At 46.3% G+C, this 26,572-nt stretch overlaps 1 protein-coding gene across 3 annotated transcripts in view; it reads left to right on the top strand.

The window, feature by feature from the left end:
• The window catches only part of EDC4 (enhancer of mRNA decapping 4), a 65,062-nt gene that overhangs the window by 13,201 nt on the left and 25,289 nt on the right, over positions 1-26,572 (top strand). For all 3 annotated transcript variants that reach the window (XM_059713629.1, XM_014599273.3, XM_059713628.1), the window contains exons 4-15: positions 2,230-2,329; positions 4,569-4,758; positions 6,739-6,886; positions 10,792-10,896; positions 14,347-14,456; positions 14,931-15,014; positions 15,611-15,706; positions 17,676-17,778; positions 19,174-19,354; positions 23,006-23,078; positions 23,692-23,783; positions 24,243-24,439. In XM_059713629.1, the coding sequence (XP_059569612.1) occupies positions 2,230-2,329; positions 4,569-4,758; positions 6,739-6,886; positions 10,792-10,896; positions 14,347-14,456; positions 14,931-15,014; positions 15,611-15,706; positions 17,676-17,778; positions 19,174-19,354; positions 23,006-23,078; positions 23,692-23,783; positions 24,243-24,439 (1,479 nt within the window). The remainder of the gene's footprint in view (positions 1-2,229; positions 2,330-4,568; positions 4,759-6,738; positions 6,887-10,791; positions 10,897-14,346; positions 14,457-14,930; positions 15,015-15,610; positions 15,707-17,675; positions 17,779-19,173; positions 19,355-23,005; positions 23,079-23,691; positions 23,784-24,242; positions 24,440-26,572) is intronic.

Genomic DNA, 26,572 nt, shown 5'->3' with positions numbered 1-26,572 from the left:
CTCCATTCATGAGTGGCAGAAGTGGATGCTGGAGGAGAGCACTGAATCAGATATCTCTAGAATAAGATATCTCCTTTTCAAAACCTTCCCTGGTGTCTAGAGATGCCAGAGAAGACGCCGCCAACCATTCTGTTCAATACTCATTAATACCCACCACTGCCTGTGGCAGTTAATTCCACAAGTTAACTGCACATTGCTTTAGGTATTTTCTATTATTAGTATTAATCGTGTCACCTACTAATTTCAGTAGGTATCCCCCCTACTTCTAGTATTCTGGGACTTGGAATCTAATTAATAGCAGTTTGTCTTAAATTCATTTCTGCTGCCCCCCCCCCCGGCGCTACTGCTGTGGTGGGGAAGGTAGTGGTGTGGGAGGGAGGAGTAGACCCTTGCCCCTTGCTCCCCTGCCTCTTGTCTCTCCCAACGTGCCTGTGTCTGCCACCCTATCACGTGTCCTCTCTGTCCCTTTGTGCATGTGCCTGGCTGCCACTTCTTCCTTGTATGCCACCTTTCCTTACCTCCTGTTGCAGCTCTGTTCTCTGGGCAGCAGATGTATGACCCAAGCCCCAGCCCAGCTGGGCCAGGGGGAAGTGGAGGCAGCTCCCAACTAGGCAGGGTTGGGGCTGGAGGACTGGAGTCACAGCAGAAAGCAAGGTGGGGGGAGGGGAGCAGGGTGTGAGAATGGCAGACATGGGTATGGAGTGGGGCAAGGGATAGGGAGGCAGGCTGCAGGGTCCCCCACCCCTGCCATACAGTCTCTCCTGTGCTCCCCCCAACTGCATACCCCCCCCCCCCCCCCCCCAAGTGAGCCATTCTGGCTTGGGGTAACTGGCAGCTGGAGGTGCACTGATGGAGATTTTTGCGGCTGATGCCGATAACCAATTTTTCAACCGATAGTAATCCAATTTCCAATACCCGTGCTTTCCATGGTGACGTGGAGAGCTGCCTCCAGCTGGTAAGTCTGGTGTGCTGGAAGGGGAGGGTGGAGGGAAGGGGCTGCACAGGGGCAGATCAAGGCCTCCGGGGTGAGGGAGGGTGTGGGGTTGGGGCAAGCGCTGCCCAGCTGGGGCAGGGTGGGCATGGCACAGAGTTGCAGCTCATCGGGGGGGGGGGGTGGCTCTCGCTGCTGTGTGCCGCTTGGCCAGGAGCCACTGTTTTGGTGGCTTGTCTGGCGCTTGCCTGCTCATCCGGCGGCTCCCGCCACTGCTTATGTCGCTCATCCAAGAGGCTTGGGCAGGGGGTGCCCCCAGATATGTGTGGGGCTGGCTAGGGCTGCACCAAGCTCTTTCTGGTGGGGCTGTGTTGGGAAGGGGCTATGGGGGAGGGGGTGCTGCAGCCACAAATTTGCTACAGTCCCTTCCCAGTGCAGCCCTGCCCCACCAGGACAAGCTTGGTATAGCCCCGGGCCCAACCTGCCCCGCACAAATCCGGGGCACGCTTCCCTCTCGGACAAGCAGCGGGAGCCGCCAGATGAGCCACAAGACCAGCAGCTCCTGACTGAGTGGTGCACAGCGGCGGGAGCTGCCCCACACTACCTGGATGAGCTGCAGCTCTATGCCACACCCGCCCTACCCTGGCTAGGCAGCTCTTGTCCACCCCCAGCCCAGCCCCACTCCTCCCTCACTGCAGGGTCATTGAACTGTCCCCCCAGTACCTTCCCTCCCCACTCCCCTTCCACCTCATCAGACTTACCAGCTGGAGGCAGCTCTCCAAGCTGCTGGGCTGTGCTCCTCACTGCCTGTGCTGCGCTGTGGCTGCTTGCATGCACAGGCCATTTATCGGCCTAATTATTGGCCTGATGTGGTTGATTTCTGATATAGTAAATTTTCTTTATATTGGTGCCGATTCAATGTTGGACCCATGTATTGGTACACCTGTACTGGCAACTCGGCTGTCACTTCAGCCCCAAGCCTGGGGCCAAAGCCAGAGCTGAGCTGCTGCCTGCCCCAGTCTGGTACTCGTATATAAGATGAGGTCTTCCCCATCCCCCATGCTGTATTTGAGTAAATATGATAACTCTTGTTTGCAGTGCATAGCCTCAGGAGCATGGCTGCTTTGGGCTCTCTAAAAGTTTCTATTTAGGCTACACTCTTCTGGTTTCACTCTGAAATTTGTGTATAAAATGGCCATCTGGTTTCTGCAGAGCTGCCTCTTTCCCACTGAAGGGTGTTTGTTCAGCCCTTCTTTTTTCATTCTTCTCCAGGTTATGTGTTTCTTTCTTCCACACAGGTAAAAATCCAACCGGTTGCCAGATACGATTGGGAGCAGAAATACTACTATGGAAACCTGATAGCAGTCTCAAACTCTTACCTGGCATATGCCATCCGAGGTGAGGCACCCTTTTGTTGTTTTGTAGGTTCTGTCTGTGCTGGGTTCCTCTTGTGTTTCAGTTGTTATTAGGGCGAATACCTTCAGCTTTTTTTGGAACATCCCATTTCTCATGCTTATGTTAGGGATGCTTAAGTCAGGTAGACTTGGAAGTAGGTGTAGGCGTTGGTGTTAAAAGAAGGGGTTGGTAGGTTGGAGTGGAAGAGTAGGATACAACCATTGAAGAGAAAGCATCTAACTCCAGTGGGAAAGGTTGACTATAGTGGGAGGAGCAATGGTGAAGAGCAGGCCTTTGAGAGAGAGTAGCAGAACCAGGGAATGAAGGAGATGATGGAATGGGACTTGCAGGAGAGCACTGAATCTACAGGATTCAGTCAGATTTGGGAATAAATATTTTAGAGGCTGTACATTGAGAAGCTACCATGAAGAGAAATAGGGCATGTTTGCAGCTGGGAGTGCCCTGTCCTTGAAGTTGCTCTTGCCAGACTCTGCTACCCCCTGTTTGCTCTGCAAGTGGGGCTGTTTGAAATGATGCTGTGATAAGGCAGTCAGGGACCACTTTGTGTTGGAGCTGGGATTCCATAGGGACCTGGTTCCATCCTATTGAGAGTTCATCTCTCTAGAGTTAATGTTTCTATTGTAAACAAACCTCTTCTCCATGGATAAACACAAAAATAGGCCCTGAGTAACAAGAGAGTGCAAAACTATTTAAGACTGATTTATTTGCATATGTTAAGAGCAGTTGTGGGGTTAAGAGAAGCTTCAGAAGAGATGAAGCAAGTACAGAGCAGAATGCTCCCTTTGGAGCAAGAAGCTGATGCACCTTGTTAATAAAGCCCAAGTTGTCCAGCCTGAATGCGATCAGTTTTTGGACGCGCTTAATCATCTACAGTGGCCTTTCTTTCTCCTGCCTCACCAGAGGTCTCTGAGTCTCCCTTCATGCTGTCCCTCTCTAACACCTAGCACTCTCCCTCTACAGCAGTGGTTTCCAACGTGGTGCTTGCAGGTGCCATGGTGCCCCCCACAAGACTTATTCAGGTGCCTGTGCGCATTTTTACGATTGGTAAAAATCATTATTCCAACAAATATTTTGTAAGAAAAGGGAAGCTGCATTTTGAAGTTGCAGATCTAATGCAATTTTAGGTAATGGATGAGATGATCGGATTGATCAAATTCTATACTTTAATATTCATATTGACACCCGCTGCTTTTTCTTTTAAATTCGAATGTGCCCTTGGGTGCATAAATGTTGGAACTCCTGCTCTAGAGAACATAGTTGTCAGGAAACTGTTGCTTCCCGTCTATATTTGTTAGATGTGGTTGCTCTATTGTAGGTATTTGTAAGATGCCTAATGCCTTTGTATTGAGGTGTGGATGTAGTAGAATTTGTAGCCCTGGAAACGGAGGCCATTGATATATTTGGCCTGCCCTTTCCCACCAAGGTGGGTGTGGAAAGCTGGAAGTAGAATGTAGGACATGTCTGTTAGAGAGGCCTAGTGGTTTGGATGGTAGAAGTGGGAAATTTCCTGGGTTCAGGTGTGTATCTTGCATTTGATTTTCTTTTTCATTGGCCCTATACACCCCACTTTGCTATATGAATGCATGTAATTTTTTACTTTCATCCAGTAGAGGATGTAACTGTCTGTAAGCTTCTGTGAAGCTTTATCTCAGATTTCTGAAAAACTGAGTTGAAACTTAACATTACTTAATGCTACTGGAATTTGCTGAATTGCTGAAAGCCTCTTCTCCTAATTGCCAGCTTAGGGTGAATATTTAAGGTTCTGCATAAACCCTTGAAGTTGGTTATGGACACTTCTGTCAGTAGAATTCTGCCCATTAATACAAATCCTAATATCGCTGCCCTCCAAATAAGCTAAGGCAAACTTTCTGCATCAGAGCAAGGTCACCTTGGTGTGGGAAGGAGGATAACATACAGCTGGCTGCTTGAGAGATCGTAAGAGATGCATGAAATTGAGCCAAGCATTTACAAGGCAGCAAATCCATCTCATTGCTGTGATGGCTCTTTTTTCCTCCACCAAAGGTGAATGCCTTAGTGTGATGTGGTATGAAGTACTGTATTATACTGTACCACACTGTATGCTGACAGGGACTGTCAGCATACTATCCAGAATGGCTGCTGGCAGGGATGAGTACTGAAACTGTTGGAATCAAAGAAGAGTCCATGGAAGAACTTCCTGATGGCAGGCAGTGACTTTTCTCTTTTGTATTCTCTTCTGTAGGTGCCACTAATGGCTCCGCCATGGTGCGTGTGCTGAGTGTCAGCACAGCTGAGCGAACCTTGCTGAAAGGATTCACGGGTGGTGTGGCAGACTTGGCTTTCGCCCATCTCAACTCCAATCAGCTAGCTTGCCTGGATGAGGCTGGCAACCTCTTTGTCTGGCGCCTAGCCATGGTTAATGGGAAAATCCAGTATCTGATCAAGCCAGCTCTGTGGCAGTATTTGCATAGTGATGACACATTAATGTAGCAGAAAATCAGGCTGGGCTTCAGGGGCTTAACAAGCAAGCACTTAGCAAACAAGAGCCTGGATAGTTTTACTCCTTCCATTAAAGGTCATGTGACTGTGGTGACTGACATGAATGTGAATCAGTTGAGCAGAGATCATGGGTAATAGAGTTGATTCAAACCTCATAGATTTCATAGACATTAGGGCTGGAAGGGATCTCATGAGATTATTGGGTCCAGACCCCTGCCCAAGGGACAGGAAGTCAGCTGGGTTCAGATCACCCCAGCAAGATAAGCATCCAAGTGCTTCTTAAGGGTATCCAGAATAGGTGCTTGCACCACTTCTGCAGCAAGTCTATTCCAGACACTGGAGACTTGGACGGTAAAGAAGTTTTTCCTTAAGTCCAGTCTAAAATAGTCTTCCAGCAGTTTGTGACCATTAGACCTTGTCTTCCTTTGGGGTACCCTGATGAACAGATGTTCTCCCAGTTCCTGATGCCCACCCCTTATATACTTATAGGCCACCACCAAGTCCACCTGAGTCTTTGCTTCTCCAGGCTGAAGAGTCCCATGCCTCTCCTCATAAGGCCTGTTCTTTTGACCTCTAATCATGTGCGTGGCTCTCCTCTGGACTTTCTCAAGCTTCTCAATGTCCTGTCTAAAGTGTGGAGCTGAGAATTGGATGTAGTACTCCAGCTGCAGCCTCACCAAAGCTGAGTAAAGAGGGAGGATGACTTCTTGGTCTACTTGAGATGCATCAGTAGATGCAAGCCAGAGTTTTATTTGCTTTGCTGGCTGCAGTATCGCATTGGTGGCTCATGTTCATCTTGTGGCCAGTCATGATCCCCACGTCTCTTTTGGTCGTGGTGCTAGTGAGTGTAGAACTGCTGAGCCTATAAGTATGATGTGGGCTTTTTCTCCCATGGTGGAGCACCTTACAATTCTCTGTGTTGAATATCATCAGGTTTTCATATGCCCACCTTGCGAGCCTGTCCAGGTTGGCCTGAATTGCTAGCCTATCCTTTATGTGCCATAATTTAGACTAGCGGTCTCCAGTCAATGTTTAGAGAGGGTGTCTCCATAAAGCCTTGGCCCTTTACGATCTTGCTAGTGTCTATGATAAGCCTCTGCAGAGAACCAGAATTTTAAATGGTCCAGCTCTGCCCTGTGGTTATTGCTGCAGGCAAAAATGGTCTTTCTAGTTTTACTCTCCCATTGACTGAATTAAAAAGTGACCCTTTGGACTAGCCAGTCTCATGCATACATTGCCCCTAATGCCCTCCACCTTCCTGTTTTGAAACGGCACACTCATGATCTCTTGGAGGTACTTGCTCATGTTCCACTGATGGAGGCAAGACTACCTTTAGAGTGTTGTCTCTAGCCCTACTGGGCTCCCTGGGGCACTTCTCAGCCTGATGCAGTGCACTGCCTAATAGGTCATGGCAGTGATCCTTTAAGTGACTGAGTTAAGCCATTTTACTATAATGAAGCAGAGCAGGACAGAGCCCTTGCACCCCAATGTGTCACTTGGCTGGGATATCCTTCTTGCATCTCTTACCATTGCCTCTCTTTCCCAGTGCTAGCTGAAATAACACAGCCCAAAGCTAGTTCAGTTTCCAACCTAAACAGCTGAGAATTTCACTCCACTTGTGTGCGTATAAGTGTAACCTAAGTATATTTCCCTGTTTTACTTTTCTATTCCATTCTTATGTAGACAGTAAGTGAAACATACAGAAGATACATAGATCCTTGTCAGCTTCTCTTTGCAGCAGAAAAAAGCAGCCTCCCTACTGTAAAAGTCCTTTAACTGGTTTTCCTTTGGATCTCAGTGATCCAAAAAGTGCTAATTAACTTCAGACTTCAAAAGAGGACTCAACTTGAGCAGATTATTGGTAAACTGTACTAACAGCCCAAACTGTGCAAGTTCCTTAACATTATAATTAGAGAGGAGATCCTGGTGAACATTAAACGACCTGATGGTACCCCGTTGAACAACTTTCGGAGGATCATATGGTGCCCCTTCATTCCAGATGAGAATGAGGAAAGCAGTGAAGAGGGGAGCCAAATACTGGCGCTGCTGCATGAGGACAGGGTAAGGAGGCCTGTGGGTCTTATTGACATGTTGTTTCTTATTGTTATATCTAGGGGGAGAGAATATAATTGCATGTGAAATGAATGTAGTGGTTATAGCCTACTTGCAACGTGTAGTGTATAGCACACTGCCAATGTGTAGTGGCCTTTTCAGAACAAGTTTGACACTTGTACAGTAGTGACGATGAAAAAGGAGCATGCTTGTTTCTGACTGTTAGCCAGTGTTGTTAATCCTCACTATTGTGAGCACCAAATAAAATTCATAGTGTGATGTATTTTTTGTAAAATAAAAGCAGCCTTTTTCTCAGTTCAGTCAAGTCCTTTTCTGTTGCTTTGATTACAGCAGATGGATTCTTTTGCCAACATAGCTGCATGGTGCTGTTTATAATAAAATGTCTGGAACAATGATTTTGAGCACTAAAAGCACATGCTTTTAGGTGACTAAACATAGAAACACTTCTTCACAGAGGTTAGTGTAATAGGGCAGAAATGACATTGTCCAGACATGCCTGTCTCATGTTGAAGTTCTGAAAAAACTGAAACACTTAAGCCAGCTCAACATTGTAGATGTATTGTGTGTGGAGAAGATCATCAGGATATATTCTAAATTAACTGTGACCACCCATGACGTCACTGTTGTCACATTGGTGGAAACTTTTGCTCCAAGCGTAGTGACAGTCAAAAAGCCAATGTATTAAGAAAAGCATTGAGAATCACATAGCATATAATGTCATTATACAGATAACTGGTAATCTTTCCTCAAATAACATGTCCAGTTCTCAACACTTTATTTAAAAAAGAGCATAGCAGAAACAAAGAGGAACAAAGCTTAGAGGCATGGAAGACTTCCATGTAAGAGGGGACTACAAATAATAGAACTGTTTAGCCTAGAGAACTGAAGAAGCAATTTGTGAAGTTTCAATGTAATTTATTTTCCATTTTACTTTAACTTTGCCCCTCAAGTATTTGGATTAGTACGATAAATTGATCACGTTCTTTTTCTGCAGCATATGGTCTTATTGGGTGCCAGATCAGAAAGTGAATGAAGTTGAAGTTCTGAGTATTGTGCAAGTGCAGAAGGTGGACTGTGTAGTGAACAAGGCAGGAAGGAGTCTACAAGAATGGGGGGGATAATCTTGTGGATCAAGCAAAGCACTGACTCTTAGGAGATGTGGTATGCTTCAAGCTTCTCTTGGGCCTTAGCAAGACACTTAATCCTTCTGTGCTTCTCTGCCATCTGTAAATAGGAATAATACTTTCCTGCTTCACAGGGTGCTGTGAGGATACATTTGATTCATCATGTCTCTTGAGAGACTGAAAAACTATGGTCTGAGTCATAGGGTGCCCATTCAGAAAAGTGCATGAATGCTGTGCATTGTGAGGCGATTTAAGTGCTGAGCACTTCCCATCCTGTGCACTGAATGAGGCAGGGATCCTATAGAAAGGCAGCGTGATCATAATAGTCTGGATATGCTTGTGTGAGGGGGGAAAAAGTAATTTTGCATGAGCAACCTCAGTATTGTCTTGTTCTGCTTGTTTCATTGCACAGCCTTTGTGTTCCCCTAATGCTGTTTAAGTCTAGAAAACCATTAAGAAACGGCAGAGGATCGAGCACCTCTATCTGCCAGACAGCAATAGTGTTGTGCATGCCACCATCTCTGCATGATATGAAAGGGGGTGGGATCCCTTGGAAGCTGTCCTCCTTCCACAGAAACCCCATTTGCTGTATGGAGGAAAGTCTACATGGAATGGCTTAGTACACAGAGTTCAAACTTCATAGTGGGCCACAACTCAATGAGAAGGGCTGTTCTGAACACCCTGCCAATCTGATATGTGGTCAGTCAGCCACCTCTCTGTCCCATTGGGGCTGGAATAACTTTCATGTGGCAGCTATCACAGTTGCTGATATGGGAATCATAATAGCAAACCAAGGTATTTGTAATGAATTTTAGCACTCTTAGGCAGTGGAAATGAAGAGAGCAGGCACTGTGTGACCTGACAGCTTAGGCTAATGTTAAGCCAACATTCCTTTTTAAACTGGGAAAGGAGCAAATGGAAGTTCAGGTTTGGCACTGTGGATTGGCTGAAAACATTGCTTTGTAGACTTTTGTTGTACTAAGTTTTGTGTATTTGGCATACTCCTGCCCCCATGGAACATGAATGCTAGTGGGAAATGGCTAAATGCAGGTCCTCAGTCACTAATTTCAGTGGGACTCTGCTAACCAAGAATGTTCAGTGTTGCATCATCTTTTCTAGGGTACTTCTGAATACCAAGTATAACTTTGTTATGTGACTTTTTCCTTATATGCTCTCAATTGTAGTTCTGTCATTCTTATTTTAGAGAGAGGAGAATAGAATGCTGACTGTCAAAAGAAGATAATGGGTATGAGAGAGAGAGAGAGAGACTCAAAAGCAAAGACCTCAGGGGTGGGTTCTTCTTGTGGAAGGCGTCTCATCACTTTATGCCAGTGTAATGCAGCCTCCTATTTTGCTTGTCCACTTCTGTATGCCATTTTATGGATCACCTTCAGGGATTTAGTACTAGAAGTAACAAGCTCAATCAATGAGGTCTGTAGATGACACTGAAGGATTTGGACAAGAAGATTGGTGAAGAACTAATTTAGAGAGAGACTAGAAACAGGCAGAAAATGAGATTCTCTGGGGAAACTGCACCTAGTACATAAAGGTAAAAAGTTGTAATAAAATTAGGAGCAGGACTGAATTCTGAAAAGCAGTGACACCAAATGGGTTCCATCTGCCAGGGGGAGAGTAAGGAAAATGTAAGTTTGCAAGGTGGTAGGGCTACACAAAACCTCATTTAGTTTTTTGCCTGTGTGTGCACAGTATCATTATACTCCTTCAAAATAGCAAACTTAATATAGTGTGGCAGTTGACTCTAAGTGAGGGGTATCAACGTAGCATAATTTGCAAGGGGGGTGGACTTGACCGGTGTGGAAATATAAAGAACCAGTTGGGACTTGGGAACAACTTTGCAAGTGTGTACATGCACTTTGTTAGCACCACTGTCCACCAGATAGTGCTTAGGGATTGTTAAAGCACAATTAACCCTTAAATGGAATGTGAAATACAAATGTAGACAACCTGGGGTCCTAAAATAAAAGTTTAACTTATATGCAGACAACTCAGTGTCTTAAAATCAAAGTCTAACTTTATTAGTACAACAAGTATTATCTTAGCAGTTTCTGTATTGGGAGAGAGAAAAACATTCAATACAATAATCTCACTCAATCCTAGTTGTTACTTTGCTCAAGAGAAAAGACGGCCACTCAGTTCCTGGAAGCAAAGGGTATGTCATGGGCTGGGACAGTTCAGACAGTGTTGAAGGCTGAATTTATGACAAAAATGATGAACTTTCTTACTCCCTCTTTTATGCTTTTCTTCAACTTCACTTCTTTGACTCTTCGCTTTTGGATTGGTCTCTCTGCAGTCAGCACACTGTCCGTCTTTTATCCTGTCAGCATATTCCGCTGTCTAACAGACGCATTACACCTCTTAATTTGGCCTTTTTCCTGTCTTTCTTTGGGCATTGTCCTTTAGGTCTCCCTTATCAGTTTCATTAGCGCATATCCAATCCTTTCATCCTCCTGATTCAACTGGTTAGTGCCAAGTTCAGTTAATTGGAGCTGGTAACAAGACCATTGCTATGTTATGTTAAAAGAACTTCTTACCGTGATTAAAAAAAAAAAAAGATATAATGAGCATCTATGAGCTCTACAAAAACAACTCAAAGCCAGCTAATAATAAAAACAAAAAGTGAATAAGGACAAAACTTAAGCAATGATTAAATAAGGCTAAATATAAACACTATTTAGGTACAGGTACAACTCCAAAGCATTAAACATAACAAGCTACCCTAACAACTTATCCACCTTCATTCTTTTCCAGGCAGAGGTTTGGGATCTGGACATAATCCGAGCCAATGATAGCTCTTGGCCAGTGGAGGTCACCAACATCAAAGAGGGCTTCATTGTGGTGAAAGGCCACAGCACGGTAAGAGCTCTTCTGCCTTTGGTTCAGATCCTTTTATTCTATCTCAGAATTGTGTTTCCTTTGGGGAATCACATTTTTCAGAACAGTACTATAGGGCCAGGATCATTATTGCTACACTAGAGCCTCTTGCTAGTCAGTGGGTGCTTGCCAAAGTGCAGTTTCATTCTGTGGTACATTATGAGTCCTTAGCATCCTTGACTGAAAGCTAAGCTCCTGCCATACTTTGAGTAATGGTGTTGCAGGGTGTCCTGCTACCCAGAGTGGTTTAATAATGAATGACTCTGGCATTGCCAAGCTGATGAATCATCTGTCTGGCATTATTAAACACTTAAATATAAATAACATTCAGATCACTTGATGAAATAAAGGCAAGCCAGCTAGAGTTGGACTGTAATCCTTTGCTCTGTATCCCTTTCATGTCCAGCGACTGTGAGGTTGGTGAGAGCAAGTAGTGTCAGAAGGCAGACCCGTGAAATGCCCTTTCTTAATTGAGTAGGATGAGCTTGCTTGTATTGTGGAGCTACGAGTCCTGAAACAAATTGGTGACTTCTTAAACCAGTGGTGCTCACTGTTTTGGCCCTGCAGATTAGATGGATAGCACAGGGCTGATCCACAATCTGAATTAGGCCCCACATCCTCCCTGAACACTGGGATTGGGCTCTGGATTGGGCCCCGGCCAGCCAGGATCAGGCTCCATCTAGCTGGGATTGGGTCCTGCAACTCCACATGTGTCCAATCTAGTGCACAGGGCCATGTCCCACAGGGCTTCCTGCAGGCCAGATGACACAGTACCAAGGGCTGGATCTGGCCCCTGGGCTGGGGGTTGAACATCTCTTCTTTAAACTACTCTAGTGTATTGGGGCCCAGCCATTTTTAAATGCTCAGATTTGTCCTGTAGTTTCTTTTTTGCAGGGCTTGGTGGACAATTCTTGTGTGAACCTTCTCACATTTTGTTAGTCAAGTCCTGATTTCGGAATGCTCTGCAAACTGACTAGTCAAAGATAACCCTTCGGAATTATTGTATTAGCCCATAAATAACGCTTATGGTTGCCATCTTGGGTCATCAAAAACTTTCGGTAATGCTTGGTTATTCAGGAACCAATTAAGAGCGCTAAGGGGGGAGGGGGTTGCCTGTAGTTAAATTATGAATACAAACAACTAAGTGCATCTCCCTTGAAGGGGGTGCTGTCAGTTTCTGCAAGGTTCAGCCTTCAAAATTATATGCCTATAAAATAGTTTGGAAGTGTGCAGATGACTTAAGTGATTTAATTCACTTTGGGCAGCGGTGTCCTGCAGGGGTCGGTGCTTGGTCCAGTACTTTTCAACACCTTTCATAACGATTTGGATGTGGGGGTGAAGAGCTCACTGGCCAAGTTCGCGGACGATGCCAAGTTATGGGGGAGCGTGGTCACGCTTGAAGATAGGCTACTGATACAGGTGGACCTAGACAGGCTAGCAAGTTGGGTGGACTGGAACCTGATAAAGTTCAGCGTTGAGAAATGTAAAGTGCTCCACGTCAGGGTGAACAACCCCCAATGCACCTACAGGTTTTATGGCACCAAACTGACTAGCACCGCAAATGAAAGAGACCTGGGGGTAATAATAGATTACAATATGACTATGAGCTGTCAGTGCAATGCTGTAGCTAGTACGGCAAATAATACTCTGGCGTGCATCAATCGATACATCTCCAGCAAAACTAAGGAAGAGGTGCTGCTTCTGCTCTACTCAGCAGCTGGAGTACTGCGTCCAGTTCTGGGCACCACACTTTAACAGGGACATGGACAAGTTTGAGAGACTCCAGAGAAGAGCCACTCGTATGATCATAGTCTTACACAGCAAGCCATACAAGAAAAGGCTAAGGGATCTAGGACTCTTCAGCCTGAAGAAAAGAAAGCTGAGAGGGGACCTGGTAGCAGCTTACCGCTACACTGGGGGAGTACATCAGCTGTTCACCAGGGCACCCAAGGGGAAAACTAGGAATAATGACCAGAAACTCCTGGAAGACCAATTTAGGCTCAACATTAGGAAAAACTTCTTCACGTTCAGGGTGTCCAGATGGTGAAAAGCTCCTTCCAGAGGTAGTGCAATCACCTACCCTGGAAATCTTCAAGAGGAGACAAGACAGGCACCTTGCTGGGGTCACCTGACCCCCAGTTAGCTTTCGTGTTTGGTGCAGAGGGCTGGACCCACTGGTCTTCCAAGGTCCCTTCTGGCCTTACAATCTATGAAGCTGTGATTTTTTTTTTTTTTAATGGGAATGGTTCCTAATTGCTTATGGAGCCCCCATTTGTTGTCAGCAACTGACATGTCACGTTTTGAAAAATTAACAGTCCTAATATTCCTAAAGGTTGTCTAGAGATTGTACAAATTCCATTATCCTAAAATAGTCATCCTGATACAACTACCAGGCATGGATGCAGGAAAGCTGGATTCTAGCCTTTTAGCTTATTACTATATTGAGAGCAGGAATAAGCTATAAGGCACCTTTACACTGGTATGACTATGCCCATGCTAAGGGTTATATCTGTATAACTGTATTGGTTAAAAAAAGCCAAAAAAACTTTCCTCTAACTGAGATGGCTAGACTGATATATAAGTGCTGTGTATGGACCCAGCCTATGGATTAGGTATCCAGCAGGTGATGTTTTGAACAGTAAGGACCTTAGAAGTAGGAAGTGAGTGAAAATAAATGAGTTTTCTGCTCCAAACTGCTTGAAAATAAGTAAATGTACATCACTGTTAAACTCTAGGTTTCTCATTTACACTTCTTCATCAGCAGTACATTTTTGACGCTAGCAATACAAGGAAGGATTTTTTTTTTTAAATGAGCATGTGACCATTTCTCTTTGAACATGTTCTGTCTGAATTGTGAGTTGCTGACTTTTTTGGTTAATTTTCACTGGGCTGATTGGAGAGCATGCCATGGAATGTAGTGCTTTGGGCTGGGTCGCATTTAGGCTTGGAAGGAGACAATGTTATGTTTTACTTGCACAGCTCTTTTTTTTTTTTTCCCCCTGCATGTGTATTTTTGTGCACTTCAAATCTCTGCTTAAGCAGAAAGCACGGAGGTCCAGTACTATTGTGAACATGTCAGTGACTGCAGAAATTAAGACTGAGCAGGTTCAGAAATGAAATTAAATGTGCTTATAAGAGAGTGGGGCCTCCCTCTGCTATCAGCTCATTTACCGGCAATGCCCATTAGGTTTAACTAGCTCTCTTAAAGACATGATCGTAATGCTATAATGGAAATTTGCTTTGTAATTTCTTGGGTAAAGGAGTAAATTGTTGATTGCAGACACTGCTGAAACTGACAGGCTTTTTTTTTTCCTTTAAGCTGCTACCCTACCATGCTTTCTGTGCAAGTCTGCTGCTCCTGAGCTGAAACAGCACTCTGTTTTCCTGAGGAGCTATGGAATGACTGGTTTTGATTTCCTGTTTCTTGTTTAGCGTCTAAGTGAGGGAGCGCTCTCTCCAGATGGAACAGTTTTGGCCACAGCAAGTCATGACGGCTATGTCAAATTCTGGCAGATCTACATTGAAGGACAGGATGAGCCAAGGTAACTTAAGAAGCTGAAAACAATGGGTCCCACTACAAAGGAAAAAAGTTTCCTTTCCGTGAGAGGCAGCTCTGTAACACTGAACTTCTGTTGGATTCCTTTTCAGAATGTAAGGAGCAGGAGATAGAAGGTTAATATTTGACATTGAAGAGCACTGTAAAATTTCTGAGTGTCATTTGTTGTGCCTAAGCTCTTCCAAATCATTTAAATTGATGTTTCTGGCATCAAAAGTCCTGTCTGTAGAAGAGATACTGCACAGGTTGTAGTAGATCAAGCTTCCTTGTACTGTCCTGTAATGAGAGAAATCCATTAGCTCTTAGCTGCTCTGTGAAGAGTCAACAAATGGGCCAATCATGGCGATAGTTTTTATCAAAAATTTATTTGCTCTTGTGTGCTCTAAATGCATCTAATTTAGAACCCCTTGTTTCTGCAAGCGTTTGTGTGCTTTTCACCTTTTCTCTGCTTTTCTCTTAGGTGCCTCCATGAATGGAAGCCTCATGATGGGAAGCCTCTTTCCTGTCTGCTCTTCTGTGACAATCATAAAAAACAAGACCCAGAGTAAGTCTGAATCCTGAACTGCAGCATGTAGCCAAGTCTCTTAACTCTAGCTTTTAAGAAGAATCCTTATAACTGCATGTGTATGTTGTACTTAGTGATTGTGTCTGTACACATATTGTCTTGTTAGCAACAAAGTCTCCATTTCTAATGATGAGAGCATAGTTGCAGCTCTGTGGGGCAGCCTGAAGTTGTCCTATTCCTACGTATACTTTGGTTAATCTATAAAATACAATTCTACCCTGCCTCCTTTGTCTTTCTGTTCATGGATATGGAGAACTTGTCAGTGAAAATACTTCTGGATGGAATGGTATCCTTTAGGCTTCTGCTATTTGCCAGTCTATTCTGCCTCATAGCATCCTAAGTTTCATTCCTGGTTCATAAGAGCAACTCACTTTTGACAGTTTTTGACTTCTCTAAAGAGAGAAGGCCCCAGAATGTGAAGGTCTAATCTACTTATGAAGTAGAAACTTCTTTGGGAGTGTGGAACAAAACTGGCCAAGTATGTGAACTGTTTCCTTGCAAGGAAGTCCTTACAGGGAGGACTAGACCTGCTTTTAAAGAGCAGTCCTCCAGATTTACCTCTCTTGTGCCTGCAGGGTTCCTTTCTGGAGATTTCTCATCACAGGTGCAGATCAGAATCGGGAACTGAAGATGTGGTGCACTGTGTCTTGGACCTGTCTGCAGACTGTCCGGTGAGTAATTATCTACTTGGATCAGCAAGCAGGTCTTAGAGGCAGGGGGTGGTTTGAACCTGCTGTAGAGCAAAGAAAAATTCAACTCTTTGAGGATCCTGAGAGTAATAACCATACATGAGAAGGGGTTGTCTGTGGTGTTTAATGCAGTACATATATATTGCTTTGTTGGGGCCCAACTAGTTTTACTTGCTTGTTATCTTTGCTCTGGTCTACCTGTACATCCTCAAGGATGGGGGAAGTTTTTGGATCCTTCTGTGAGAAATACTTGCTGTTCACTTCACTAAGGGAGATGACAATTCCAGGATTTCTTTCCCTTATTATTTTGCTGCCTTAAAGTGCTGGTGTGGTACTAGGCTGGCAGGGATGTACGCAGGCTGACCTGAAGTGCAATGCATCATTGAAGAGAAGTTGCTACCCAATCTAAAATCTGTCCCGCTTCATCCTCTCACATTCTCTTCCTTTCTGCTGAGGGATTACAGACTGTGAGACTAGCTCTTGTGGATGAATACATTTCACAAGAGCCATCTCTGCAGTTTCCCTTCCATGACCCACAGTGAAGTGCATTTTGGGTTTGTTATATTGGTATATACCCACCCTTCTGTGAATGTGGCACGTTTGTTAGGACACTGCAAGTCCTTGCATTAAAGGTTTTTAATTCTCAGGGTTAACAAAATGGGTCAGGGGCAAGCAAAAAAAGCCCACTGGCCACTCTCAGCTAGAGTGCCAGGAGCACCATGTGGAGGCACGGAGCTGGCCCAGCCTGATGGCATGGGGCTTCCCATGGCTCCTGGAATTCTAATGCACTAGTAGGCTGGGCTGGCTCCGTGCTGTGTTGATCCTGGCCTTGCAGAGGGGAACCGCATGCTGCCAGGACAGGCTGGACTGGCTCTGTGCTGTGCGGGTCCTGGCCTTACAGCCGGGAACCACACAGTGCAGTATGGAGCCAGCCCGGCCCGGCCAGTCCCTTTGCAGCAGCACATGGTTCCTGGCTACAAGGCCAGGACCAGCATGGGGCTGGCCCAGCAATATGCGATTCCCCGCTGCTTGATCAGGACCTATATGGCATGGAGCCAGCCCATCCCATCCTGTCCTGTCCCCTTCATGCTGTGTCACATGGGTTCCAGCCATGCAGCGGGGAACTGCGTGCTGCTGAGGGGATGAGCTGGGCCGGCTCCATGCCATGCTGCATGGGTCCTGGCCTTGCAGCCAGGAACCACATGCTGCTGAGAGGACGGGACAGACCCACACACACATACCCACCCTTCCCCACATACCCCACCCAGCATACCCATACCTTTCCTCCCCTCCCTTCCCCCCCCACAGCCTACTATAAACATCCACATACTCCCCAACCACACATCCCACACCCCCCCCCACTTATGCCCCCTTACCCTCCTATACACAATATATAAGTGTAAGGCTGTATTTTAACTATTATGCAATCGCCTCTATATGCACTATGCAAACATACACAAATCAGGAGCAAAAATCTTTTTAAAAATAAAATTCAAATATGTTATAGTAGATGTTTGATATATTTTTTAAGTATATGATTTGTTTTTTTCTTGTTCCAAGATGACAGCCCCCCTCTCCTCCCAAAAGGAGTACTTCCAGGGCAAGGGGAGGGACATCTGGTAGCAAAGGCTGGGGGGGGGAGTTGGGGGTGGGACTTCTGGTCCCAAGATGGTTCTCAAGGGGCCCTCGACAGCTCGCCAAAACTTGTTAAGTGGCCCTCCAGCCAAAATAGTTGCCTGCCCCTGAAATAGGTCTTGTTCCTGCAAATTAACCTCTTGTCTGTAGCCTTTCTAAGTATTTCTGAGGGATTCATTGTTTTGGTGTCTGTACAGTGTAATATCTGGCCAACTTGTTAAACCGGTACTTTGTTCAACTAATGTAGTTTGAAGGTGTTGTCTTCCTGTTGTAATAATTGCTCTCACTTTCTGTGTATTCCCTTTTGTGCATCCAGGTTTTCCTCTGATATCTTCAGTTCCATGACCGTTCTTCCAAGTTTGAAGGTCTGCCTGGACCTCTCTGCTGAATACCTGATACTGAGTGATGTGCAGAGAAAGGTATGTGGTTCTTACTCTATTGGCTACTTCAGCTATAGTAGACAGGAAGAGGAGATTAAATTGTGCACAGCTGCTGTGTCAGGGTTACCTGCACTCACTGTTGAAATGTATACAAAGGCTGATGCAAACAGTTTCATTGTAAGGTAAAGAATAGTGACAGTTTTGCTGCTTGGCTCCTGAGGAGCCCTGTGCAAGGCATAGAATTCCTCCCAGAACGCCCAGCTGGCGACAGGGCCCTCAGAGATGAGATGGCTGATCTGGTATATTCTGTCATGTACTGTGGTGGCAGGAAGCATCTTTTCAGATTTAACCACTTGTTTTCAGTGAAGCCACAGAGAGCAATACCAAGTGACCAGGCTCTTGGCAGCTTCACTGCTAATTAGGAACAAAAGCTCTGCTTCTGCTTTGAAGGTCCTGTTCTTGGTGTTGTACCGGTAATGGTGGCATATTTGATTTCCAATGTACAAGTCATGCCCAGTCTTAATATCCATAGCAGGAGTAAAGGATCTCTATGTCAAGATGTGCTATGTTTGGACAGAATCCTCAGACCTGCATGCATGCCACCCATTTTACTGCAGGAGACAGGTGTGTCTCAGTTGAGGCTACATGGAGTTTTTAAAGCCAATTAAAATTTATTGCTAAGTAATGTGGGGTAGGGGTTCTGCACTGGCAGCTTAGTAGGAGCCCATGGATAATTAGCACAAACATGGCATTATGGCACCATGCTGAGTGTCAGACACCTAGATTTGTAGATTACTGTTGATGCTGATCATGTGAAAACTACATATCCCAGTTTTCATTGCTCTTCTTGGATCTAAAGAACCTGTTTGTTTCAAGCAAGTTGAGCATGGCATGCTGGAGTGCAGCATCTGAGGCATATCTGCCTATTAAAGGTAAGGTTAACAGTGGCTTTTGAAGAACTCCTAAGGAGCTCTCTTGATTCTTTCCAGATTCAAATAGCTGAGGTAGACTTTGTTCCTTGTTACCTATCACTTAAAGTATTTTTGGGGTTACTAGCAGGACCGACTTCCTATACTTGCCAGTTTGCTGTGCAAAGTCCCAGTGACTTAGACTGGCTCCTGATTTTCTGCTTTCACAGCAGAAGAGCCCATAATACAATCAGATTCAAAAGGGATTTGGACAAATTTGTGGAGGACTGGCCCACTGGTAAGTGTTGTATACAATAACTAGGACTGCAGCTTTAGGATTAAGACTTTCTAGGCCTCTGAATGCTGGAAATCATAAGGGGAGAGGGGCAGGGCATGAATTAGTCTGGATAGGCCCTGCTTAAATACTTTCCCCCTTAACATCTGCTCTGTGCTACTGAAAGAGACGGGACACTCGGGTAGATGAACCTGCAATCAAACCCTGTATGGCTTTTTTTTATATTCTTAGGTCTTGTATGTGATGGAGCTGATGCAGAACCAGGAAGAAGGTAAAGCCTACTTCAGCTCCATTTCAGAGTTCCTCCTCACCCACCCAGTCCTGAGCTTCGGCATCCAGGCAGTGAGTCGCTGCCGGCTAAGACACACTGAGGTCCTGCTAGCTGAAGAGGAAAATGACTCCCTTAGTGTAGGTGAGTAACAAAGGGCAGTCTGCTCCTTTTGAGACCAGTCGCTCATTAGTGGCAGAGACTGTACTATATTTTCTATCTGGGGGTGGAGAGGGAGGAGAGTTTCCAAAACTCTTGCCACAGCTGAGACATTTGTGGGAACTCCACTGAGTAGGGTTTTGGTGGTAAAGAACACTACAGACCTGCCAAAAAGTGCACGTATTGGAGAAGAGGGGCTGGGCACGTGGTTAGGCTGTGGATTCCTGAGTGGATTCTCTGGGTGCACTTCTGGAATGTGCCCTATCTCATTAAAGTCTGAAGAAGGAGCTCCTGCCCAAGTAGTGTGGTGTGAAGTTGCATAAATCAGGGAGAGCATCTGGAGGTGGTATGAATGCGTCTTTAATGTGCACTTGCCTCGGTGAAGCATGTGTCTCTAATATCTGAGGTCCGAAGAGGTACCCAAGGGAATGCCTAGTCCAAGAGCTGGTCTGCCCCTCCCTACCTGTGCTGCTGGAGGGTTGCAGAGGCATGAGGCGAGTATAAAACATGCCAGGATTACAGGTACTTATGTAACAGGGTGAGGTGCAGTGCCTTAGAGGAAGCTCTTGCCCCATCCCTGTCTGAACTGTGAACGGAGAGAGACGGGTTCCCCAAAGAGTGGGGCCCTGCAGCAATGAGGGAAGCAAGAAACTTGTCCTCCAGAGCAGGAAGGAAGATGCCATCTTTGGGGCTGTCATTCTGAGGGCTGTTTTCAAGGTTTGGGGTTTTTTTTGTAGACACCTATGCTCATTTCAGATGTGCGGAGTCCTGTGAGGAACTAACCCCTGCTCCTTTGTTTATCAGTGCATGTGGCAGTTTTATTTTTCTTCTTACTGCTGCCTCTTATTTGTCAGAGCTAAAAAGATGGCTTTAATGATACAGACAGACTGCCTAAGAAAGCCACGGCAGTAGGAGACAGCCAGTGCATTTGTGTAGTAAACGGCTGATGAGTTTCCTTCCATTTATTATAATAGCAAACTCAGTGCTTTACATCAGCAGCAGCTTACATTGCTTCCCAAACGAAGAATATATTGTTATCCCCTTGTACTGCTGTAAACTGAGGCAAGGGTGAAGGGAATGATTTGCAAAGGTCAAAGAGCTGTTGAGGGCAGAGCTAAGAGCCAGAAGCCTGGGTTTTCAGAATCCCTTTCTGGTGTCCAGATAGCAGGACCTTGGTGTCAGCAGTCCTCCCCATCCCACCTTCCATGTGCTAAGACACAGAAGGTCTTTCTGGCAGTGACTGCTGTAGGGATGTAAATGGTTAAATGACAGTTATATTTATATTGTTTACTGCTTGCTGTTTATTGTTTAGTGACCTCCAGCAGGAATGCCCTGGCCCCTTATGTCTTCACCATGCAACTGGTGCTGCGTGGGTCCCAGGCTGCTGATGGGAATCTGCAGGTTGGGGACAGCAGGCAAGGCCAAGCTATTGGGGTGCTGTCCAGCTGTGGAGCCACAGCTTCTCCTCATCCCCATGGACAGGGGCTCAGGCTGGGGCTGCAGGTGGAGCCAGACCTGAGGACCTCTTCTGTGCCCAGACCCCACTGCCATGGTGAGGGAGGGACAGAAGTGACAGGCCTCCCCACAAGTGTTGGACAAGGCCTTCCTACCACAACAGCAAAACTTCCAGACCCTGCAGTGAGTTTCCCTACCCTCCCACTGTGTTGGGGCCCTGGCAGGGCAGTGGGCTCCCTGCATTTCCAGCCGCAACCCAGACCTAGAAGGATCCTCCACGTTAGTGAGCTGGGCCCTCCCCAGTTTGCTGGAGGAAAAGGGGGTCCAGTCTCAGTGAGGTGCCCTTCCATGGGCATGCTGCCTGTTTTCCCCTCCTTTCTGTGGTGCTGGGGGCATGCAGGGCTTGCCCAGCCCTGAGGCGGGGCTGAGCGTGTAGCTGGCTTGGCCTAAGGAGGCGCTGTGGCAGCTGGAGAAAGTAGCGCTGGGTGTAAGGAGTTGCCGCTGGCCTCTCGTGCAGTGTGGCCCCAGGATATTCCTGAGGGGCTGTGGTGCAGCAGCTCCAGACTGGGAGGGTGCTGTTGCAGCCCTAATGCTGCCCCCGGATCCCTGCTGCAGTGCTGCCACTCAGGGGTGCCCTGGGGCTGCGCTTACTGCACAAAGGGCCAGCAGCAACCCCTCAGACCCAGTGCCACCTGCTCCAGCTGCCGCAGCACCTCTTCAGGCTGAGCCAGCCTGTGTGCTCAGCCCTATTTCAGGACTGGGCCAGGCCCCACAAGGTCCCAGTGCCACAGGCAGGAGGGGGAAGGATACAGCATGTCCAGTGAAGGCTGCCCCACTGGGACCAGGCCCCTCCTTCCCCCAGGACATACTGGGGAGGGTTTGGCGGGGCAGCACAGAGGAGCCTTTCAGGTTCAGGCCACAACAGCACAAATGCAGTGGGAGGCACAGGGAGCTCGTTGCCCTGCCACTGTGGGGGTGCTGGGAGTCTCGCTGCTGCAGTGAGAAGGCCCTGGGCCCAGAAGCGGTCTATAGCTCCAGCCCCTGCCTATGGGAACAAGGGGAAGCTGTAGTTCTGCGGCTGAGCAGTGCTTCCTAGTGGCTTGGCCATGTCCATCGCTCCCCGCCCACAGCTCCCTGCTAGTGGCCTGGGGCCCATGCAGTGCCAGACGCATGGTGAAGACAACGGGCTGTGGAGCTGGGACTGTTTCTGGTGGAGGTCACTAAACTAGGTACTGTATGTGCAATGGAGTAATCATTTAACCGATCTAATTAAGGAAGGTTAAACAGATAGTTTTTAAAAAATGATATTTATATCCCTGGACTGGTGATTATCTTGAAAGTGCTTGGGCAGATCTTTCTTTAAAATGTCTTTGGCTTTCCTCAGAGCTAGACTGTATGAAGCCTTTGGTGGTTGTCAGCAGCAGTTACTGCTGGGAAGTTGTTGGCAAGACTCAAGAGTTGTCATTGACTTTTTAAGGCCTGCTGTCAGAGACGGCCTGAGCAGGGTGCGAGGCCTGGGGCAAATCAGCCTATGCGTGGCCCCATCCCTGGACACAAGGAAGTTGGCAACAGATTTGATGGCGGGGTGGCAGTGGCCCGACGTACCGGATTTGGCAGGGGATTTAGGGGAAAGGGGGGTGCTGAGTGGCTGGATGTGAAGCTGGTGGCAGCGCAAAGTTGCTGTGCCACTGCCTGGCTCTGCAGGGCTCCCCAAAGCACTGGGCCTGGGACGGTCGCCTTGATTCATGGCACTGCCTGCTGTATTCGGGTCTGACCTCCTGCATAGGACAGGATAGGGAGTGTTTCTCTGTTTTTCCTGTTTCAGCCCCTCACTTCTCATTAAGTAAGCTGACCTTTTTGAACTGAGCTGGGTTGTTTTTCTAAGCCTGCTACTTGGAGCATGGGTCTGACTTTCAGTAGCTAAGCAAATATACTTACCAGTCCCTGTTCTTACCTCTCTCTACCCAGCAATGAGGTTAGAGTTTTTGGACCTGTTTAAATGAGTATAGAGCATTGGAGTGAAATGAGGAGAGGGTCAGAAAGAGTTCAGATCAGTGGGGTTGATATGCTCCAGTAGTGGGGCAGTGATTGGTCTGCACTTGTGTAGGTTTGTTATTGTGCTAGTTGTGCCTGAGGAGATGAATTTCAGTTATTTTTTTTTCTTTTCTGTCCTTTTCCCAGAAGGGGCTCAGGGGGCTGGGGCTGTTGAATCCGCAGCAGGTGTGCTGATCAAGCTCTTCTGTGTCCACACCAAGTGAGTACCCATAGGTATTACTATGGATAATTGTCCTTGGTCCCATTCTTGCATATATACACTTTCCTTCTTTCCTGCAATGACCTGGAAGAGTAACTTGAAAACTTGAGTCTCACTTGTTGCTACTTAATTGCAGTTGGGGCATAATTAATGACTGTTAATGCATGTGCTGCAAGCTCTGCTGCTTAATCTGAAACTTGCTTGGAAGAATAGAGGCTCCTAGTATTTTTGTGTGTGCTTGAGTACTCTGGGCACAGGAGGCCGTCTTGCAGGGCTGTGTGGGGAACTAGCACTAGGTTTTTTTGTTTCTCTATGTGCCATCAAGAGCTGTGGAATTTTTCATAGGGTATAAGTGTGAATACTTCTACATTTGACCACTTCTAATGACTTGGGGGCCAGAACTTGGTGACCTGGCTTGAATCCAGACAGCTTGGCATTTTGAATATGGAGTATACAGTAGGGGGCCTTCAGCTCGATAAGGGGCAACACTGACTGCAGAACTCCTGCTTGGCCCTTCATAAGCAGAAGATACTAAAGTATATTCCACTAAGCCCTCCAAGACCCTTTCAGTTCTGTTGGCAATACATAAACTAAGGATGTCTGAATATTTCAGGGCCCTTCAGGATGTACAGATCCGATTCCAGCCTCTTCATAGCCCAGATATGGCTGCATCAATACCCTCCCATGGCTCCCATGAAGATTTTGGTGAGTGTGTTTGGGCAGGGGTTCTAGCCAGAGCTGCATTGTGCTTTGAGTATTTTTTGTCAGCATATGCTTGTCATTGCTGTGTGTAGCTCTGTGCACTGCAGGATGATGTTGTAAAGGAAGCTTGCTGGGCTTCTGGAATCCTTTCTTCATGAATTCTGAACTTGGGTATAAGGAGTCTGATTGGTTATAAAAAAATCTCAGCAGAGTATGGAACTGCTACATGAATAGCATGTTGAGCTCTGAGAGATGATGCATTTCTTCTGTAATCTTGAATGATCCAGTTGGGTTTTGCTTGTGTCCTTGACTGTAAGTAGGCCATGGGCTTTCCTGGTTCTTTTTATGGAGCCCAGAATGGACAGCAATGGTATAAGCCAATGCTTTGGAAGAATAAATCTCTCCTAGTCTGAACTTCATGGAAGCTATTTAATAAAGCTTTTTTTTTTCTGGTCTCTGCAGCATTTCCAGACCACTTGGCTGACCTGGGCACAGAAGGGCTGGGATCAGAGAAGGGATCCATACATGGTTCCCAGTCTGACTTACGGCGCATTTCAGACCTGCCTGTGCCTGCAGACTTTCTCTCTCTCTCAAATGATGCCAAACCCAAGCTAATGACCCCAGATGCATTCATGACCCCGAGCACATCTCTTCAGCAGGTAACCAGAGGAGCAGGGTATAATATATTATTAGGTAAATTCCTCCGAAGCTTAGATGATTCCAACAGTCTAAATAAAATACAAAGCACAGGTGTGCCTATTGCTAAAGCTTCTGAAAATCCAGCCTTTGCATAACCCTTTTTAGCTGGAGATGTAGTATCTCCACCAAGAAGTTTCTGCTCTCAGTTCTGTGCGTGCCAGGTTTGCTTGGCAAAAAGATATGGGAAGTCATTCTTAGTAATTGCTTCTCAGCTTTGGAACTCCTCCCCCCTTCCCCTCCATCTTCCCCTCCCCACCTTGAGGCCCACTGGACCCCAAGTCTAGAAATTGTAGGAATCTCTGTAAGAGTTTATTTGGGCAGGCTTTTAGCAGGCAGGTTTATTTTTGGGAGTGTTTGTCTGAAAAATGTTTTATTTATATTATCTGGTTTTATTGACCTGCTTTTATTTTAAGCTTTCTGGGCAGAGCAGCAGAGAAATCAAGTAAATAGGTTGATTCCAAGAGACTTCCTGCATGGGCCTTTAGGGTGAGGGAAACTCCTGCCCAGCCATGGCAGGGGAGAGATGCCACTTTTATGGGGCTTGTGCTGCTGCCTCTGTCGCTACACCCCCATCCCCCGTGCCACCACTGTACAGGTGAAGCCCTGCGGCTCTGCAGCCTGTAGGTTACTGTTCCCTGCCTTTGCATATTTTATTTGGAGAGGTTGACATAACTATGGTGGCAAAAGGCTTTTGTTGTCATATGCTGTGTCTCCAGCAGGGGGCTCTGCTAATTAATAGATGTCACTTACTTGGGTGGACAGAAAGATGTGTTCTTACCTCTTAGTTATTACTTAGCTTTGGAGGCAAGGGCACCCTTCAGTGCTTCTGCACTGAGACTTGTTCATCTCTGAAGTGGCTTAGGTATATTTTCTCGAACTTGTCTGTACTGCCACTAGCTGAGCAAAGGGGAGACACCAGACATCCCGACGTGCATGGCATTCTGCTGATCGCTGAGCTGCTGAGTTTTATTAGGTGCTGGAGAACTTGCACCATGGCACAACAAGCTTTTAGTGTGTGTTGGAGACGCAAGTGTGGTGTTGTTTTTTTTTTAGGTGTCTCCATTTTCTAAATGGCTGATAGCTCTAGGGCCTGATGTGTCACCCCCTGACATCTTCGAAGTACACAGGGGCCTAGGTAATTGAAATGTGTGCTAGAGAGCACAGCTGTAAATTAGGAAACAGCTACTATGTTAATTTCATTTTCTGCTGGGCAAATTGGTCCAGGTTTTGTTGGATCTGAGACATCTCTAATGTAGAACTGCTTCCTGGAACCTTCCTCCAATCTGCATTGCTGGCAGACATATTTTAAACAAGCCCTCCCACATTCTGGTATTTAGCATAGTTGGGAGATGGATAAGGGTAGTAGCAGATTAGACTGAGCACTTTCTAAGTTTGGGTGAGCATAGCTCTTATTCTCAGACTTCTCCAGAAATACCTGTGTATGGGAGCTTTGCCGTGGCAATGGGGAGGAACAGACCCTTTGGCTTCCCTTCAGTGCTTCATCGCATGCAGAATGAGTGTCTCTGCTGAAGGCACCTTTGCTTGTGTGGTGTTTATAGAGATGGCCCCATTGAATCTTTTAATGTGCTGATCTGTTTTGGTGGCAGATTATGCTGCTCTGTATTAATACAAAACTGAGGAGTAAACTATACAGAATTCCCTACAGAAGGCTCTGGAGATGCTTTTTAGGCTGCTGTCCATGCAGCGTAAGCTCTGTCTATACTGTGAGTCCTCAGTCTAACTACCAAAAAAATAAATCCCTACCTATCTACTACTCTGCGTGCATCATCCCCAGAATTGAGGTGACAGGGATGCCCTGAGGATGCCCCAAGCTGCTGCTCTTGAGCCTAGAATCAGAGGTGCTTCTCAGAGCATTTTTACCACTGTCCTTCTCAGGTTGACATGTGCAGAGCAGTGGATGCAGGTCTTGACTGGTGCTGCAGGCACTACTATGATATAGCAGCTATAAAAATCCAGTACATTTCCCTGTTCCCAGTACACTGTTGTATCCTGGAAGCTCTTTGGTGGGACTGTAGAGCCCAGCCTTATTCACCTGAAGGCTAATTGCAGAGTCCCTACCAATGCACTGTGTC

Source organism: Alligator mississippiensis, chromosome 10 (genome assembly GCF_030867095.1).
Source record: "Alligator mississippiensis isolate rAllMis1 chromosome 10, rAllMis1, whole genome shotgun sequence".
Classification (NCBI taxonomy): Eukaryota; Metazoa; Chordata; order Crocodylia; family Alligatoridae; genus Alligator; species Alligator mississippiensis.
This window is presented reverse-complemented; position numbering and strand designations above follow the sequence as displayed.